Consider the following 20,196-nt stretch of genomic DNA (forward strand, 5'->3'; position numbering starts at 1 on the left):
AAACTAGACCTTTTGGTATCCAGTTTGAAAACTAATCTTTATTTCCTCTGATCATATATTATTTCTACAAATCTGTTGAGAGGAAGTAATGTAAAACGAGGATGTTTTTGTAAATATTATTTATAATGTTGGAAAAATGATAAAGGGTAATGCTTAAGTAAATTTCGATGAACTTTCATTTTTTATGTAGTCATTAAAATGTTAATTAAAAGTTTATATATCAAATGTAAATGCTTAAGATGAAATATTATAGGAAAATATAATAGTTTTAGGCACTTTATGATCTCAACTCTTTAAGGAAGTATATATGTGCATAAGTATGTACTCATGGTTCTATCACTAGCTATGTGACTTTGGTGAATTACTCTCTAAGCTGGTGCTAATAGAATTATCTGTGATGAAGAAGATAGTTTATATCTGTGCTGTTCACTGCAGTAGCCACTGCCTACATTAAAACATGGCTATTGAGCAGTTAGAATATGGTTCATATGATTAACTGAATTTTATAATTAGTTTAATTTAAATAGTCACATGTAGCTAGTAGCTGTTGACTTGGACAGTGTAACTATATGCTTTTATAAGCGTTAGTTTCAACATTTATAAAATGGGTTTAATGGTATCTACCTTACTGAATTGTAAAGGTTAAGTAAGGATTTATGTTAAGTATTCGGCAGGTAGTAAACATTATGTATATGCTCATCGTTATTTTATATGAATAAGATATTTTAAAAAAGGAAATACGCAAGAATGTTAATAATGGCTGTCTTTCAGTTATGGTGTAATATAATGTCTTTTATTTAAAAATTTTTTTTAATATTGGGTATGCAATATAATCTGAACCAAAACTTATTTTTAAATACTTACCCAAACAAAATGTGATTCTCTTTTTCTTCCTAAGGTTGCACATAGGCAAAGGTGTGCAGCTGGAATGTAAAGGTGAAGGTGATGTTTGGGTCAGGTGCCTTAGCGACCATGCAGTCTTTGTGCAGAGTTACTACTTAGACAGAGAAGCCGGCCGTGCACCTGGAGATGCTGTTCATAAGATCTACCCAAGTGCATATATAAAGGTTAGTTACAGTCTTACTCAAATATTTTAGACTTAGAAACCTCTATTGTTAAAAGAATTGAGATGGAGGTGGGGGCAGTAGAAAAATGTCTTTTACGTATTAAACAATCAGAAGTGATATTTGTGTATAAAACATATTTCCTGGGGCATTTATTGATGTTATTGCCTATTGAGTTTTATGGTTGCATTCATGCCCTATTATTTATTAATAAATTTATTTATTTATTTTTAAAAAAAAATTTTTTTTTCAACGTTTATTTATTTTTGGGACAGAGAGAGACAGAGCATGAACAGGGGAGGGGCAGAGAGAGAGGGAGACACACAGAATCGGAAACAGGCTCCAGGCTCTGAGCCATCAGCCCAGAGCCCGACGCGGGGCTCGAACTCACGGACCGCGAGATCGTGACCTGGCTGAAGTCGGACGCTTAACCGACTGCGCCACCCAGGCGCCCCTATTAATAAATTTATTAATAAATTTGTTTTACAGTAATACACAAGCTCTTGAAAATATTGAGTGAAATCTCCAAATTTGTATTCCTTTGATTTATAAAGTATGTAAAACTCAGACTCTAGAATTTTATCTTAGCCAATCTTCAGGATCGTATGGAGGGGAATTCTAAAATAAGTAGCTTTTCAAATTAAGAACCTGAGAAATGAAAAATGCTTCAATACCAGGTTATTAAATGTAATTTTGTGCATTAAATGAACATTTATCTATTGTTTATTATGATATTTATTATATTGTTTTGCATATTAAGCCTGAGGTGTTTATCATTTATTACCTATTCAACCCATTTCAATTTTGGTTTATAACATAAAACACTCTTTTTGAAAGAAAGTTGGAATTAGAAAGGCTAAATATATTTTTAATTTCAGATTTTGTACAGTCATCCTAAGCATCTTCATTGTTGGCTATTGTAAATTAGTGGGATTAACTGTATAACTCATCACTTATTTCCAGGAAATTCCTGAACATACAAATAATACAGTCAAATAGTGTATACAGAAATGGAATTGCTTGTTTGCCTCACAACAACAAACCCAATATCTCATTTTCAGTTAAAGGATATAGGGATCTATATAATGAAACTTTTTTTTTTATAATGAAATTTCTAAATATTATCAAGTAGAGTGAAAATAAGAAACCTTCATGTACCCCTCATCCAGCTTCAACAATTATCAGCATTCTATCAACCTTTATTGTGCTTACCACTTTACTTTTTTTTCTCCAGTAATTTAAAGCCATTTCCAAATATTCTTTCAGTTCACTCATAAAATACTCTCGTACGAATTGCTAATTGATAAATATTTCTAAAAGACATAATCACAATGCTATTTATCACACCTTCTGAAATTAACAGTAATTTCCAATAATTTAACAGTAATGTTAAGTCGTGACAGTAGAGAACCATTTATAGTTTTGATCTGTTAGAACAATGGAATAGAATAGAACAATAAAATATTGAAATACATTTATTGATAGGATGTTTATGATGTGGAAATGTCAGTTGTTAAACAATACATAGACTATGATCTGTTAAACATTACATAGGATATTTGTATTCGTTTATATATATACCCACAAGTCAGTGGTGTGCACAATGTCTTACCAGGAATTGTCTCTGGGAGGTGGAATTATCTTCACTTGCATTTTCCAATTTCTTCACAAGGAATTTTAGTTATTTGTGCTTTATTGTTATTTTTAAGTGGTGTTGGATTTCCTCGTATGCTTTGCAGTCTATTTTATATTGGTTGGCAAATTTGTCTTGAGAGAATTAATTCTTTTTATTTTTTTTCCTCCCTGTTATTGCTTCTCCCTATAGGGAAGTTTTGCCTTAGTCTGGCACCCTGGGATCCACATCTCAGAACCAATTCTTATATTTAGGAGGTAGAGGAATTTTGTCCCATGAGGAAATTGAGTTCCAATCCCCAGGTATGCTCAGGGCCTAATTCCTATTGCATAGGTTTCTGTTGCTATCTCTGCCATGGGCAAGAATTTTATTCCTAGGCGCATTTCTGAATTAGCTGTCAGAGTATTTTACCAGCACTTGGTTTATGGGCAAGTGCCCAGTTGTAGACCTCAGAGAGCCTGGCTATTGTATCTTTCCTTATTATTCTAAGAAGTTAAATTACTAACCTCTACACCTTCTTTTTTTGATCTTGGTACCCAAGTATCTCCTGTCTTTAGTCCCTGCTCTCCACTGTAGATTTTGTTTATCCATCATCAGTTGATGGACACATGGATTATTTCCATTTTTTGGCTATTGCGAATAATGTTGCTCTGAACATTCACGTACTGGTTTTTAGGTAGATGTATGTTTTCAGTTTCTTGGATATATACCTATGGTTAGAATTGCTGGATTATAAGGTAACTGTGTTCAGCGTTTTTGGATGGATTGCCAGACTATTTCCCAAGTTGCTATGCCATCTTACATTTCCATCAGCAATGTATATATGAGAGTTTTAATTTCTCTGTATTCTCATCAACACTTGTTATTATCTATTTTAGCCATCTTAGTGGGTGTGAAGTAGTATCTCATTGTGGTTTTGATTTGCCCTAATTGATAATAATATTGAACATCTTTTCATGTGTTTATTGGCCATTTGTATATCTTCTCTGGAGAAATATCTATTCAGATCTTTTGCCCATTTTTAAATTGGGTTCTTTGTCATTTTGTTACTGGGTTATAAGAGTTCTTTATATATTTTGGGTATCAGTCCCTTATAAGATACATGATTTGTGTATATTTTCTTCAATTCTTTGGCTTGTTCTTCATTTCACTTTCTTGGTGATACGACTTGCAGCATGAAAGGTTTTAATTTTGATGTAGTTCAATTTATCTGTTCTTTGGTAGCTTTTGCTTTCAGTGTCTTATCTAAGAAACTATTGCCTAATCCAAAGTCATGAAGATTTACTTCTGTGATTTCTTCTAAGTATTTTATAGTTTTAGCTCTTTATTTTAGGTCTGTGCTCCATTTTGAGTTAATTTGTGTTTATGGTATAAGGAAGGGATCCAGCTTTATTCTTTTGAATTGGAATATCCAGTTCTGGCAACCATTTGTTGAAAAGACTGTTTTCTCTTATGAATTATCTTGACACCTTTGGTGAAATTCAGTTGACCTTGAATGTAAAGGCTTATTTCTGTGCTATATCTGTGTTTATATACATATATACATACATATATATATATATATATACACACACACACACACACACAATTATACATATGTACATATATATACACGTACATATATATGTATATATGTGTATATACACACATATATACATACATATATACACATACATACATATATATATATACACACATGTATATGTGTACACACACACACACACACACACACACACACATACGTATATAATCCTTATGACAGTACTACTCTGACTTGATTACTCTAGCTTTGTGGTAAGTTTTGAAGTTGGGAAGTATGAGTTTTTCAACTTTGTCCTTTCTCAGGATTGACTATTGACCACTCTTTGTATTTCTATGTGAATTTTATGATTGGCTTAAGGGATATATATCTTTAATAATTGTTCTACCCTTTGTATGCGCTTATAGCAGAGAGAAAAAAGTGTTCATGTATACTTACTCATCCATCTTGACTTGGAAATCTCTGGGTTACTTGAATAATTTGCAGCGAATGCACAGGGAACTATGTGTTGATTATATACTATGTGTCAGACAAGAGTTATGAATTTATTTGATATAGGGTCATTTTAAAACATTTGAGTAGACTCCTACAATTAAAGTAATTTTTAGGATTGTCAAATAAGTGTAACATCTCTGTTTTAGTACAAATGGCTCTTGAAAAGCTCCTCAGGTATGAGATATATCATCACTTGATAAACCACTGTCAGTGGATAGATATTCAAAGTAATCTAAGGCTTTTGCTGTGAACAATAAATAACAGTCTTGTGGGACATTTTAGTGGAGTAAAAAACAATATCCTGTTTTTATCATATTAACTGTTAAGATTTTAAAAGAATGATTTCTGTTTACCAAGCATATTATTGTTCTTCAAAAGAATCTTATTAGCCAGAAAGAAGGACATACAAATATACCCTAAGTCTAACTATTGGCATGTTCTTAATTTACTAATTTTTTAGGCAGTGATAACTAGAGGATCTGTATAATGCTGTTTAGATTTATTGATTCTCACCAGAGATGATATTACTGGGGTCAATTATATGCAAATAACATGAACCTCGGGAAGGAGGACCCACACATTGGGAATACACCTCTCCCTATCCCCCCAAACATGCATACACACACACAAACACATTTTTCTCTTTTTAATTAAAATGAGGAAAACATGAGTTTGGAGAACCATTCTTTCATTTTATAAATCAAGAAGCTAAAGCTAAATTGTGAAGTTTCTTTTCTCCTAAGATGTTGATTTTTGCCCCTTCATCTTTCATGACATTTTTCATTCATGAAAATCTGATGTAATGAAACGTCATTTTACAAGGTTTAAATGAAGCAAATGTTTGAGTTCTAAGTGGCCTTGTTGTTTTGCTCTCAAAAGTAAGATGTTTTGTTTTGTTTTGTTTTGTTTTGTTTTTGAGAGAGAGCACATGTGCGGGAAGAACGAGTGGGGTAAGGGCAACGGAAGAGGGAGAGAGAATCTTAAGCAGGCTCCACACCCAGCACCGGAAGGCTGACGCCAGGCTTAATCCCACTATCTGGGCAGTCAGGTTTTTTAACAGCTTTATTAAGATATTGAGATATAATTCACATACCATGTAATTCATCCATTTAAATTGTACAGTTCAGTGATTTTTAAAAATATATCCACATAGTTATGCAGCCATCATCACAATCAATTTTTGAGCATTTTCATCAGTCTAGAAAGAAGCCCTGTACCCTTTAGTTATCATTTCTCAATCCCCCATTTCTCTCAGCCCTAAACAACCATTAATTTACTTTCTCTATAGATTTGCCTATTCAGAACATTTTGTATAAATGAATTCGAATAGTGTGGTCTTCTGTGACTTCTTTCTGTCTTTTTTTAAAACGTTTATTTTGAGAGAGAGAAAGCATGCATACATGAGCAGGGGAGAGGCAGAGAGAGAGAGGGGGAGAGAGAGAATCCCAAGTAGGCTCTGCACTGTCAGCACACAGCCTGACGCACATCTCAGTGTCACGAATTGTGAGATTATGACCTGAGCTGAAATCAAGAGTTGGACATTTAATCCACTGAGCCACCCAAGCACCTTTTCTGTGACTGCTTTCACTAGATATAATGTTTCAAGCTTCATCCACATAACAGACATGTGTAGTTCATTCATTTTATGGCAGAATAATATTCCATATACCACATCTTATTTATCCATTCTTCAGTTGATGGATATAGGAGTTTCCATTTTTTGGCTATATTATGAATAATACTACTACAAACATTAGTGTACAAGGTCTTATGTGAATGTATGTCCTCATTTCTCTTGGGTATATACCTAAGAGAGGTATTGCGGGATCATAAGGTAACTCTGCGTAACATTTTGAGGGACTCCCAAACTGTTTTCCAGAGTGACTTAAACTGTTTTACATTCTGATCTGCAGTGTGGGAAGCTTTCAATTTCTGTACAGTCTCATCAACACTTATTATCTATCTTTTGTATTTTAGCCATCCTAATGGGTGTAGAGTGTTATCTCATTGTGATGGTTATTGATTTGCATTTCCCTGATGATGTTGAGTCAGGTTTGGTTTTGAACACATAAATGCTAAGGGAGGCTTCTAAACCATAGGTAGGCTAGGTTGAAGATTATTATGATCCCCACTTACGTTGATTTCCCAATTACGGTGTATTGTGATTCTTACCTCCAGATCAGGTAACTTAGCAAAATTTTAATGAAGTCTTATGTTCACATGCCCAATATACAACACAATTCCCTTTCTCTTTCTGGGTTGCTATTTCTTGGTGTTGATTCCAACTGAGAATGTTGTAATTAAGCCTTATAATAGAAAAATGTCAAAATTTGACTCCTGGTTGAAAGTATTCTGAAGATGTTGACATTGAGCTTTAAGTAATAGGTTTGTAATAAATTTATATGAGAGTAACCACAGGAAGCATGCTTAAGTAAATGGAAGGAAGGGAGTTGATTAGGTCAGCAGTGGTGATCAGAAATATCTTCTGGATCTGAGCCCAAAAGGGTATTTAAACTTTGATTCCTTTGAATTGTCTTTATTAATAACTCTGATTCTGAAAGGAAGATGGTCACATTTCAATGGTAGCCTTAATTTTAGCATCCAGTAAAACAGATAAAATCTGTTATGGTTTAATGGATCAGATACAGTAGTAGAGAGGCAACCCAGGTTTTAGTTAGGTTTCAGTTACTGGCAGTATAGCCAGTAATTAGAAGTGTTTTGGTTTGAGTGCTTTAATTACATAAATCTACTCTGGAAGGATTTGCTGAAGTGCTGAATAAATAATTTCTACATCTGCAGATAAAAGTGATAATATTATAAAATTTCATTTTTTGTGGTTACCTATAATAATGTGTAGCTGGTGTTAGCATAGATTTAGGCTAAGACATTCATAATTGTGATTGTTTACAACATTGTAAGGAACTGTGTGTGAAGATCTTTTGGCTATTTTTAATGATTCATGATGGGGGTGAGGGTACATTGAGAGCATATTTGAACCCTAGGAATTTATAAGGTATATTCCCTGCTCCTGGACAGTAAGACTATATAGGTACCATACTTGGTTAGTGATGTTTTAAAAAATTTTTTTTTTGGTTGTAAAGAGCAAAGTGTAAAACACAAAACTATGAAACTCCTAGAAGAGAACATCAGAGAAAATGTAGATAACCTTGGGTGTGGTGGTGACTTTAGGTATGACACCAGAAGTGCCCCATGAAAAACAATTGATAGGTTGCACTTCCCTGATGAAATTAAAATTAAAAAATTAAAAACTGTGAAAGTTTGTCAAGCAAATGAGAAAAGTCACAGACTGGGAGAAAATATTTACAAAAGACACATCTGATAAAGGATTGTTATCTAAAATGTAGAGAACTTTTAAAACTCAACAATAAGAAAACAACCTGATTTTTTGAATGTGCAGGGGGTGCCTGGGTAGGCTCAGTCAGTGAAGCATCCGACTCTTGATACTGGCTCAGGTCATGATCTCATGGTTGGTGAGTTTTAGCCCTGCATTGCCGCAGAGTCTGCTTGGGATTTTCTCTCTCCCTCTCTCTCTGCCCCTCCCCCACTTCAGTGGGTGCTCTCTCTCTCTCTCTCTCTCTCTCTCTCCCTCCCTCCCTCCCTCCCCCCCCCCCCCTCAAAATAAATATTTTAAAAAATGTATAGGGGTACCTGGGTGGCTCAGTTGGCTGAGCATCCGACTTCAGCTCAGGTCATGATCTTGTGGTACGTGGGTTCGAACCCCACATCGGGCTCTGTGCTGACAGCTCGGAGCCTGGAGCCTGCTTTGGATTCTGTGTCTCCCTCTCTCTCTGCCCTCCCCCCACACTCGTGCTCTGCCCCCTCCCTTCAAAAATAAATAAACTTTAAAAATGTTTTTTAATATGTAAAAGACATGAATAAATGCCTCATTGAAGAAGATATACAGATAGCATATGTATATCATATATATATATGTATATATGTATATACATGTATGTATATCATATATATGTCATATATATGATACATGTATCATATATATGTTCCCTATATGTTATTAGGGAATTGCAAATTAAAACAATGAGATACCATTATATATATACCTAGTGGAATGGCCAAAATCTAAAACGCTGACAACCCCAAATGCTGACAAGGATGTGGAGCAACAGGAACTCGCATTTATTGCTGGTGGGAATGCATAATGGTACAGCCACTTTGGAAGACAGTTGGTAGTTTCTTACATAGTTAAACATACTCTTACCATATCATCCAACAATCAGAGTCCTTGGTGTTTACCCAAGTAAATTAAAAACGTATGCCCACACAGAAACATGCACTGGGATGTTTATAGCAGCTTTAATAATTTAATAATTGCCCAAACTTGGAAGCAACCAAGATATTCTTCAGTAGGTGAATGGATAAACTGTGGTACATTCACACAATGGAATATCGTTCAGCCCTAAGAAAACATGAGCTGTCAAGCCATGAGAAGACATACAGGAATCTTATATGCATATTCCTTAGTGAAGGAAGTCAATATGAAAAGGCTACATACTCTGTGATTCTAACTACATGACGTTCTGGGAAGGTCAGAACTATGGAGACAGTAAGAAGATCAGTGGTTTCCAGGGATGAGCAAGGAGGGAAGGATAAATAGAGCACAGAGGATTTGTAGGGCATTCACACTACTCAGGTGTTGGTACTCAGGTGTATGGTACTCAGGTGTTGGATACGTGTCATCATACATTTGTCCAGTCCCATTAAAGTGTACAAAATCAAGAGTGAAACCTTAAGTAAACTATGACTTTGGCAGGTTTATTGACTGTAACAAATGTACCACTGTGCTGGAGGAGGTTGTACTTGAGTAGTACTTGAGTAGGGACAGGGAACTGTCTTTACTTTCTGCTCATTTTAGCACAAACCTAAAACGGCTCTAAAGTAAAAAGTTTTATTAATTTCTTTCTTAAAAAAAAAAAAAAAGTGGTTGTAGAGCTATTTGGCTTTTCAAATATTTGAGTTCCTGCTTTGTGCTGTGCTGCATAATGCCTTCTGAGAGGCCATAGCCCAGTGGAAAAGTTCAGAATCTAATGGACTCTTCAGAAATCTTGAAAAAACAGTGGTTTCTGTTCTGGGCATAGTGGAATTTCTGATTTTCGGACCTAACTCTGCCATGCTTTCTGTCCTGAAGTCTTTCGGAACTTATAGTTTGGCCGGGTGTTACCTACCTATATGCTTGACAAATTCATACCTCTTCAGAAAATGAGATAGTTTAAGTTTTGTCCTTTATTGATGCTAGAAGATAGGCATTGAATAGAGAAGTAAGTAAATAGAAATGTGATTTGCTATTTTGAGAGGATTGTTGTGTTTATTGTTCGTGTGTGTTCTTATTTTTTAGTACCAGGTACCGTGATTAAAGACAATCATAATTTCTTTTTTAGGCATCTGAAAATTAGTGGTTTGGGCTCTAAACCTGTTGTTTATCTGAGAAAGTCATATGTTATGCATTATTTGATCTTTTCTTTTCTTGCCAAGGATAATTATGTGTGCTCATATTTGGGTTTTGTGCATACTAAGAGGACTTCTTAAAAACTTAATTTACTCTGAATAAGGAATATAATCACATGGTTCTGAAATTAAAGTTTGCATTGAACAGCCTGTTTCTACTCTGTCCTTGTCTTCCTTTCCCACAGCTTCTGTAGATGACCACTCTGTTTGCTGATCGTTCAGTGCTTTTTTTAAAAGCAAATATAAGCAAATACATTATTTTAGGAAGTTGGTTTTTTACTAGAAAGATGATATGGCTTATCATTCATAATCTGTTGCTTACTTAAAGAGCATGTCAGTACTTTCATAAGGATAAGGGTAAAAGTGGCAATCCCCATAACCAACCCTTGGTGTGGCTGATAAACCACCCGGAGATTACTTAGGAACTCCTTAATTCATCCTGAAAGGTAAATGGTGCAGGGGAGGCCAGAACCAAAATATTAGGTAACATTCATTGACAGCTTAATGTATATTATGCCAAGTTTACAAACTCTATGAAAAAGCATGTACACTTAGCATTCCCATTTTATAGATAAGTAAGGTGAGACTCTAGAGAGGTTAAGAAATTTAATTTAGCCCATGTAATTAATTAGTGACAGAATTCAAAGCTAAACTTTTTTTTAAATGATGAGCATTATCAAACATACAGAAAAGTAGAGAAAAAATAGTTTAATGAAATCCTGTGTACCCATCACTGAGATTCAGTCGTTAACATTTTACATTTGCTTGATCTGTCGTTTTTTCCTTTATTTCTTAAGTATTTTGAAACAAGTCCTGAATGTTATGTGAATTTGCTCCTGTGTACTAAAGCATACATCTTTAAAAAATATAGATTCTTTCTTAAATTGCGACAGTGCCATTTATTACACAGCTCCGAGTAGCTAGAATGGTAAAGAAGTTGGCCCTGTGACCAAGGCCATCAATCAATTCAGCCTAAAGGGAACTCTCAGCAGTTTGGATACGAAAGGGTGGTTTATTTTATGCAAGTGGTGGTTGTTCACAAGGACAGTGTGACTGACCCTTGCTGAGCTAGATAAAGTCTGGAGAGGCCCGTGGCAGCCCAAGCCCTGCTGATAGTGAAGTGTGCCTTTAGGCTGAGTTCCAGTCCCCTTCTCTAACCACCAGCTGTAATCCACATAAAAACTTAGGTTAAATTAATTATTCTGAGAGCTAAATGAAGCTATGAGCTTTAAATAGATTTTGCATTGGCTTTTGATGTGTGGTAGAATCTCTTCTGATGGACTCATAGCATTGAACTTGCACTTTTTGTTTAAAGGTCTTTGATTTGCGTCAGTGTCATCGGCAGATGCAGCAGCAGGCGGCCACTGCTCAAGCTGCAGCCGCCGCGCAGGCCGCCGCCGTGGCAGGAAACATCCCTGGCCCTGGATCAGTAGGTGGAATAGCTCCAGCTATCAGTAAGTATGCTTTTGATACTTTGTTGTCAAGTGTAGTAGTTGGCACTTTATCTTGATTCACTCAGCTGATTAGTTACTTCAGGCAATAATGGAAACTAAAGTGTTCTTTTACTGGGATGATAACATTTTTGAATTAGCAAAAAACTGTTTTTCTGTAATAGTTGTCCTTTGTCTAGGACACTGTCTTCATTCTTTTTGTATCAAAAAGGGAGTATGGGATAAAGGAGAAAGGGGGTTATTGTTAGATTATATTGATCAATCTCCTGTTTTTTTGTTGATGCTTTTAATTCCTGCCTCACCAGCAAGGGTGGGTTGTAATCACCAATGTGCTTGGCTTTATTCTAGAAGGAGAGCATATTTCAAGTTCAGAATTAGGTACCTCTCCAAATTTTTTTTTTAAGTACGCTAAGCATGGAGAGAAAACTTACGTGAGGGTGGTATTTTGATAACTTGTAGACTTTTTTTTAATTTTAGGGTAAAATTGAACTGTGTGCCAGGTTTCACACTGATGGGGAATTTTTTACTGCAGAGTTAAACTCCTGACTATAGACTTTTATGATGGAAACACGTGGCACCCATCTTCCACGTCTGAAGGCATAACTAGTGATTCATTCAACCCCTGTTCTTAACCTCTTCAGTGTGGTAAGCAAATCACACTGGCTAAGAAACTGCAGCGGCCCTGCAGGTTTCTGTACAGCACATGCAGACTCCTCCCACTAGTTTCACTGTGATATTGATGAATGGAGACTGACTATATGACTGTATGTTCTGACTGGAAAATTAGATGCAGAATCTCCTTTGTGACTTATGTTCAGGAGTTTACAGTGTAGAGGTAGATGAGGCATATTCCCTTAGAGAATTTGACTTTTTAAAAAATTTGAGCACCTAAACCTTTAATTTGCTAGTGTTGATGTTATAAACATGCTTTTACTAAAGAGGCCAGAATTATTATTAAATTTCTCATTCTTATCTACTGCCCCCATTGAGTAATTGCACGGTACCTCTGTTACACTGTGAAATTGAGAGACAGACATCATCTGGGTCATCCAAGAAGTCTTAGTGGAACCAGGACTATTAACTGTCTCGTTATTAGTCATGTCTTTCATTGAACCAGGCTGTTTAGACAGACAGTAAGGTTCTTAGAACCAACCTGTGGACATGTGCTACCTCTTAAAAACAAGTTATTTTTTCACCTTCACCTCTCCTTCTAAAGAGAAAAATAGGTGGGGTGTTGGTGGATTGTGGTAATTTACTTTATAATTGCTGGTAGCTAGAAGACTCCTGTGGAATGTGAATTGTCTTAACCAAAAGTTTTCAGTCCCTGTTGATAAAGCGTAGATCTACACTTAACTTCTTGGCACTTTGACAGAGAAGTTATATGCTGGGGAGAATGAAGTAAAGAAAGCTGGTCACTTTATTGATAAGGTGTAGGGAGGATGGAAGAGATCAGCCTGTCCCTCTGACGTCTTCCAAATCTTTTCTGTTAGGTTTGTCAGCTGCTGCCGGCATTGGTGTTGATGACCTTCGCCGTTTGTGCATACTCAGGATGAGTTTTGTGAAGGGCTGGGGACCGGATTACCCAAGACAGAGCATCAAAGAAACGCCTTGCTGGATCGAGATTCACTTACACCGGGCCCTCCAGCTCTTAGATGAAGTGCTTCATACCATGCCTATTGCTGACCCACAGCCTTTAGACTGAGGTCTTTCAGTGTTGGGGCCCTTAACATTGTCAGGATGGTGGACTATAAAATACAATCCTGTTTATAATCTGAAGATATATTTCACTTTTGTTCTGCTTTTTTCATAAAGGGTTGAAAAGTGTGTTTGCTGCCTTGCTCCTAGCAGACAGAAACTGGATTAAAACAATTTTTTTTCCTACTTAGAACTTTTCAGGCATGGCTCAGAGCTTGAAGATCAGGAAAAACACATTCTTATTAAATCTTTACCAGTTATGTATGAAGGAATCATTCCAGTGCTGGAAAATTTAGCCCTTTAAAATGTCTTAGAGCCTTTTATATGCAGAACATTGATACATGTGTTATTCTACAGAATAAATTCAATATTGCTGATTTTAAAGGAGAGAAGTTCTCAAAGTTAATTCACCTATGTTATTTTGTGTGCAAGTTGTTATTATTGAACATACTTTACTCCAAAATATTGTGCCATGTGGGTGAGTTAATTTTACCAAGAGCAACTTCACTCTGTGTTTAAAAAATAAGATAGTAATGTATTATATAACCTTTTATCCAAAATATTTTTTTGCAAGTTAAAACGAGTGAAGACGATTTCAATTCAGATGGTCTTGCAACTTCAGTTTTATTTTTGCCAAGGCAAAACACTAATCTGTGTGTATACTGGGAATTCCTTAAAATCACCCACAAAAATACACCATTTAAAATTTACACTTGTTATCCCTGTTCAGGGTAACTATTTGTCAAGAAATATTCTTTTGCCCTGTTATACAGTAGATATATTCTTTTATATTTCTAGGCACAAGGTGGTCACTACGGAGCCTAGAAGAGGAATTTCTTTCCTTCATTAATTCATAAGGAAAGGTTTTGTATTTTTAAAAACACTAAAGGCAGTGTCACTTCACCTAATATCTCACCATTCTGCAAAAGTGGCAGTGCTTAAACTAAGTGAGTATTTTGGAAACTGCTAAATTCTATGTTAAATACTGTGCAGAATAATGGAAACATTACAGTTCATAATAGCTAGTTTGGATATTTTTGTACTTGATTTGATGTGTGACTTTTTTTTTTTTTCGTATACTGTTTAAATCATGTATGTTTTGACATTGTTTAAAATTCAGTTTTTGTATCTTGGGGCAAGACTGCAAACTTTTTTATACCTTTTGGTTATTCTAAGCCCTTTGCCATCAATGATCATATTAATTGGCAGTGACTTTGTATAGAGAATTTAAGTAGAAAAGTTGCAAATGTATTGACTGTACCACAGACACAATATGTATGCTTTTTACTTAGCTAGTAGCCTAAATAAAACCGAATCTCAACATACAAAGTTGAATTCTAGGTTTGATTTTTAAGTTTTGTTTTCTTTTGCACTTTTGAGTTGAACCTCAGAAGCAAGATACCTTCTACTAAATGACAGGCAACAGCCAGTGCTATTGGACAGCTTTGGTTTCCCTCACACTCTGCCAGGACTTCCCCACAGACATTATGTATCGAGTGTAGAGTTGGTTGGGGTTTTTTTGTTTTGTTTTGTTTTATTTTGTTTTAGCTTTTATTTTACTGTAGCAAAATAGGCCTGATTGTCTACAAGGTAAATAGGTTTGTCTACAGGATAAAATAGTGTGGAATAAAACCAAGGATTATCTTTCAGATGCTTTTATGTTTTGCTTGGAGGGCCTTCTTAGGTGTAATAAGATTCTTGAAGGTGTGTTACAAGTATGAGATTTGAGAAACACTTAGAATAGTCATCCTTAAATGACTTAAATGAATAAGTCTTCTACTTCCTTGCTCAGAAGGTCATCTTCAGAAGACCATCCTAGGAGAACCACTGAGTTTGCTTATTGTGATTTAAACATAGATCTGGATCCAAGCTACATGTTTTTTTTTTGTTTTAAAATATTTTCTCTGCCAAGCTCATTTGAACTCTTGAGTACTTACGGATACTTTTGTTAAAGACCAAATTTTAATCTGTAAAAGTTTGGTGATTTAAGTTTTATTGGCAGATTTTTAAAAAAAAGATCATCTTCATTCTCTAGAAATTGCTGACTTTAGGTCCATTTTACTGTGAATGAAGAATAGAAGTGATGAGAGATTTTTTAAATCCAGATTATTTGATTAGGATCATTTGATTAGCATGCTGTGATACAATCCGTTGCCTCCTTTTCTCCTTTAAGGAAGGTTTTCATGTTTAATCGTCTGGGGAAAGTGTGTGGAAATATTTGCTAAAAAGTCTTTCTTTGAGGCCAAGCCACCTGTCTTGGTTTCTTTCTACTAAGAGCCATAATGTTAACTACCAGTATGTAGCATTACTTCTAGTTGTTAATTGCTTTATGTTTGTACCTAGATTCAGTCTTATGCTTCTGAGAAAACATCTAGTATGTTCATGATCAGTTATTTTTGAGAGCTTAGTTGTTAAACAGTATTTCCATTTCTTAGAGATAGTCATCTTTGATGAGTAAGACTCAAGAATCACTAGGTTTAAAATTTTATGGCTACTTTAGGGTAGAATAGTTTCTGCAGTTCTCAGAATCTGATTATTTTGAGGATATGGTTCTGGGTAGATTTTCTCCAGCTATTTCATATCTCAAAATGTTGAGCTTCAGTGCAAGCTGAATTGAGAGTTGAACCAAGTACCCTTCTAATCCAGTATGAGGCCATTCCACTTTGGTCCAGTGCCTTTCAGTGCGTTATCAAAGGGAATCCTAAAATGGTGTTGCCTTTATTTTCCAGGGAGTAGATTCTTTTGAGGGATATGCCCTATCTCATTTTTTATAGTGTGCTACCCCTGGTATACAAAGATAATGATAATAAATCACTGCCATAGAACCTTGTTTTTCTAGAAACACTGCTCATTTGTATCGACCTACCCACCAAATAGGTCTCTTGTCCCATCCTTCCTGTAGTCATTGTAGGTTCACAGGTTGGGTGGTCTAGTTTAAGGATTACCATCCTCGAATTATCCAAGGAAACTGAGTACATGTTAGCTGTGTTGTATTTCAAAGTTAAAAATCCATTTTTGTGGGGGAAGGGTGTGGTATAAAGGGGGGTATTTGTAATAGAAATTTTGAAGGTAAAATAAAATATCCTGCCTTCCAGATGGTAAACATCTTACTTTTACAAGTTTATTGCAGGTATCTTTTTGACTATGCCCATCTGGAAAAGGGAAATTTTACATTGTCCCATGGTGCTCCTCATGCATATATGGAGGTTAAGGAATATAAGGTGAAATATTTCTACTCGTGGTTTGGTGGTAACTGGTTAATAGTTACTCACTGGCTATTATGCAAAATTAGATTAGTTCAGATCTTTTTTAGAGCCTTTTGGAAGAAGCAGTTTTATTCTGACTAGGGCAGAATCCTTTTTGGTGATAGTTTCTATAGTTCTCCTCATCATTAAGTCATTTTACTGGCATTTTATTTAATGCTAGCAGATTGGGAAGATGATGAATTTTAGGTTACTGAGGTAAATGAGTATATGAAAGCAATTATCTGCAAAATCACTTAACTTTTTTGTAGAGGGGGCTTGGCTAAGACTAGCAGATAATAGCATGAAGAAATGCTGTTTTTTTCTTCCAGTTTTCAAAACTCCTTACTACACTATTTCGCTTGATCTTTATAGTAACTCTGTGAGAGGGGGTTAGAGGGAAGGAAATGCTTTTTTTTTCTTTCTAAAGGCAGACCTCATCTTGTCACAGGGGTAGCTCTCTGTGAATAGTTGCCTAAATTCTGCTTTGCAAAGATTACAGAAAAGAGGCTCTGAGAATCTTTTGTGCAAGCCTTTCCATTTTTTCTGACAACTAGGTAACTTCTCCCAGGATGTATCAGGAAGGATGTATATGGTTAGTGGCCGCATTCACAGAAGCATCCTTGGCTTGGCCTTGTCCCTAAGCACTTGTGCCAGTGCTTCCAGCTGTTGATCTTGTTTATCTGCTGTCACTGTGGAATGGAATTTTTTGCATTACCCAGACTTGCCTTATTTAAGCAGTAAGCCTTTTTATTTTAGCCATTTTGGGGACGGAGTTATTAATGTGTATATCAGAGAACATACTAGATACAATGTTTTTTTGTGTGTGCCAACTTGTCTTTGGATGTCAGGGGCTGCTAAGGTTTTGCAGACTGCTATGGTTTTGAATGTTTACCTTTTTTCTTTTTTACACAGTACCTTTCAGTATTCTCCCTTTCTGAGAGGTCACTTCGTGTGTAGCTCCCCTTGTAGTTTCTTCTTCGCTTTCTGACTCGTTTTTCCAACTGCTTGGGCAAGAAACCCAGATAACCAGACTTAGAACTACCTTTAAAACACAAGGACAAATTGGGACAGGTCCCAAGAAACTTTCCTGTAAAGTATTGAAAAGGCCTTCAGTGCTTTGGTGTCTGACATCTGTTTGACTGCTTAGAATGATTCCTGATTCTTTGCTGAGTTCAGGTAGTTGAAATAGGGAGAAGTGGGTCAGATTCATATTTTCTGCCTTTGAAAGATTTTGAAAGATTTTGTTGCTTCCATCTCAGTGCTGCTCGTACAAAAACTGGGGTTACAGGGGTTACTAAATTATCATCAGTAGTCAGAGGCATGCCTTGCCTAGAGGATACCAGCAAAAAAAAAAAAAAAAAAAAAAAAAAAAATCCTAAATGAACAACAAAAAACAAACCTTAGGAAATGAGAGGGTTGTTTTTGTTTTGTTTTGGTGTCCCCTTTTGAGTCCTATCTTGGGGCTTTCCTCCTCTACAGATATTTTTGACCTATAGGTGCCTTTATGAGAATTGAGGGTCTGATATCCTGCCCCAAGGAGTAGCTAAAGTAATTGCTAATGTTTTCAGGGATTTTAACATCAGACTTGAATGAATGAATGAAGCATTTTCCTCCCTGCCCCCTCTCCCTCCCACCCTCCTTCCCTCCCTCCTTTCCTCCCTTCCTTCCTTCCTTCCTTCCTTCCTTCCTTCCTTCCTTCCTTCCTGCCTCCCTCCCTCCCTCCCTCCCTCCCTCCCTCCCTCCTTCCCTCCCTCCCTCCCTCTGTCTTTCTTTCATAGGAAGGACTGAGGTGAAGACAATCATTTCTGTCTATTGATGTGGATAGTTTTCAGTGTATTTAAGATGCTTTCACAGTAAGTCTCAGAGCCCATGTTCTTATTCAGCCTAAAACTGGTGGCTCTGGGCTGGCACCAGGTACACTCTGGTTTGCACTCTGCCACTGATTTGATGTATGACCTTGAGCAGGTCATTTCCCTTCTCTGGGCCTCAGTTGCCTCATCTGTAAAATGAGGGAGTTGGACTAGATGTGTTCTAGCTCCGAAATTTAAGTGACCTTGCCTACCTCGCAGCAGTTTTTGATTTCTTCCTTAGTTTTGCTCTGCTGTTTGAAGGGGCTTTTTACTTATTTCCATGTTATTCAAGTGAGATTAGGCTTGATATTTTATTACTATTCTCCAATGGACAAGAAGTTACATAGTATGTCCTTGAGACTTAAATTTAACCAAAGGCCTAGCATCACCTTGCAATAAATACTTAGAAAAAGAAAAAAAAAAAAAACCTGAGAGGAGGGGAAAAGCCTTCATTCTCTTTTCCCATCATCTAGATTAAAGGTTTCTTAAGGCTTTTTTTTTGAGTCATGGCATTCTACCTTTTGGGCTGGTGTGTGTGTGACAGCATCCTCTTAATGCTGTGTGCTGGTGATTTTTTTTCAACTAAAATGAAATTGAAAACTTACTGTAAATGCCTAATGATATTAGAGGTCATTACTTCTGGTCTTTGGTTTCTTATCTCTTTTATAAGTTGAAAACAGGGGAATTCCTCTGAACCACATCAATTAAAATGGTTCATATGATAGAAGAAAACCATACCAGTGGATGATCATTCACTTTATTCTTGGCTCTTTTTGGGTCCATTTTGATTAGAATACTTTTGGGTGGAGCATTCCTTTCAGAGTACTTTTCTGGCCTATTCTTAGATGAGTATCATTAATGAACTTGTCTTTTTCAAGGACCTTGAGGACCTTCCTTGGGGGTGGGTTAAGGGTGGGGGGTTGGGGAGTCCTGGTAGAGGCCAGCTCTGTGATAGCTGGAGAGGAAGGGATGAAACCAACTGCTGTTGCTATGGCTGCTTGTCATTGATAGAAGGACTCATGGGCTTGGATTGGTTGAAAGGCTAAACATGGAGTTGACAGACTTCCTCCACATATTGGGTTCTGGCCAATGCCTTGGACATGTGATTTAAGGGAAAAGTGTGAATGCTTGTAGATGATGAAAACCTGGTGGGCTGCTGAACCATTGGAGGAAGTGACTGGGGGGTGGGGACTTATTTGGTCATGGTATTTCCCAACTCTGTCTCCTCCCCTAAAATCAGAGGAATGCAGCTATGCCAAAACCCAGAGAAGAGCCACACTTAGCTTCTGCTTTTGGGAAAACTGGTCAGCTAAAGCTCCGGTAGTTCCTTTGTGGCTTTCTGTATACTTTTGCCTGGTTGAAGTCTGTGGCTAAGAAATAGTTGAACCTTTCCTGAGAACTCTGTAACAAAGTATGTTTTTGATTAAAAGAGAAAGCCAATTAAATCATTATGTGCTCATTCTTTTTCTTAAGCTTGTGGATGTCTTGAATCTGAAAAGAGTTCCTGATCACTTAGAGAATTCTCAAACTTGAGGACAACAGTTTGCCTTCGCTGCTTTGTGACCGTTGAAATGGAAAATACAGCATTTCAGATATGCCCACGGAAGAACAGTCCCCATTCTCTTCTCATTTCTAAAAGGCGAGGGTGGAGAGATGGCAGAAGAAGAGGTGGATGTTAGAGGATTGTGAGAACCAAGACGCTTAAGGGAGAGGGGGACACTGAAAACTAGAGACCCTGT

At 36.4% G+C, this 20,196-nt stretch overlaps 1 protein-coding gene across 4 annotated transcripts in view; it reads left to right on the forward strand.

Moving 5' to 3' along the window:
• The window catches only part of SMAD4 (SMAD family member 4), a 109,054-nt gene extending 89,152 nt beyond the window's left edge, over window positions 1–19,902 (forward strand). For 3 of the 4 annotated variants that reach the window (XM_045457724.1, XM_045457723.1, XM_045457725.1), the window contains exons 10-12: window positions 899–1,067; window positions 11,532–11,670; window positions 13,158–19,902. In XM_045457724.1, coding sequence (XP_045313680.1) covers window positions 899–1,067; window positions 11,532–11,670; window positions 13,158–13,369 — 520 coding nt within the window. In that variant the 3' untranslated portion in view covers window positions 13,370–19,902. Of the gene's footprint in view, window positions 1–898; window positions 1,068–11,531; window positions 11,671–12,199; window positions 12,313–13,157 lie in introns of all 4 variants that reach the window. The other variant, XR_006707502.1, reaches the window with a different exon arrangement.
• Window positions 19,903–20,196: the final 294 nt, after the last annotated feature.

The sequence above is a fragment of the Leopardus geoffroyi genome, chromosome D3 (assembly GCF_018350155.1).
Source record: "Leopardus geoffroyi isolate Oge1 chromosome D3, O.geoffroyi_Oge1_pat1.0, whole genome shotgun sequence".
NCBI classification, from domain to species: Eukaryota; Metazoa; Chordata; class Mammalia; order Carnivora; family Felidae; genus Leopardus; species Leopardus geoffroyi.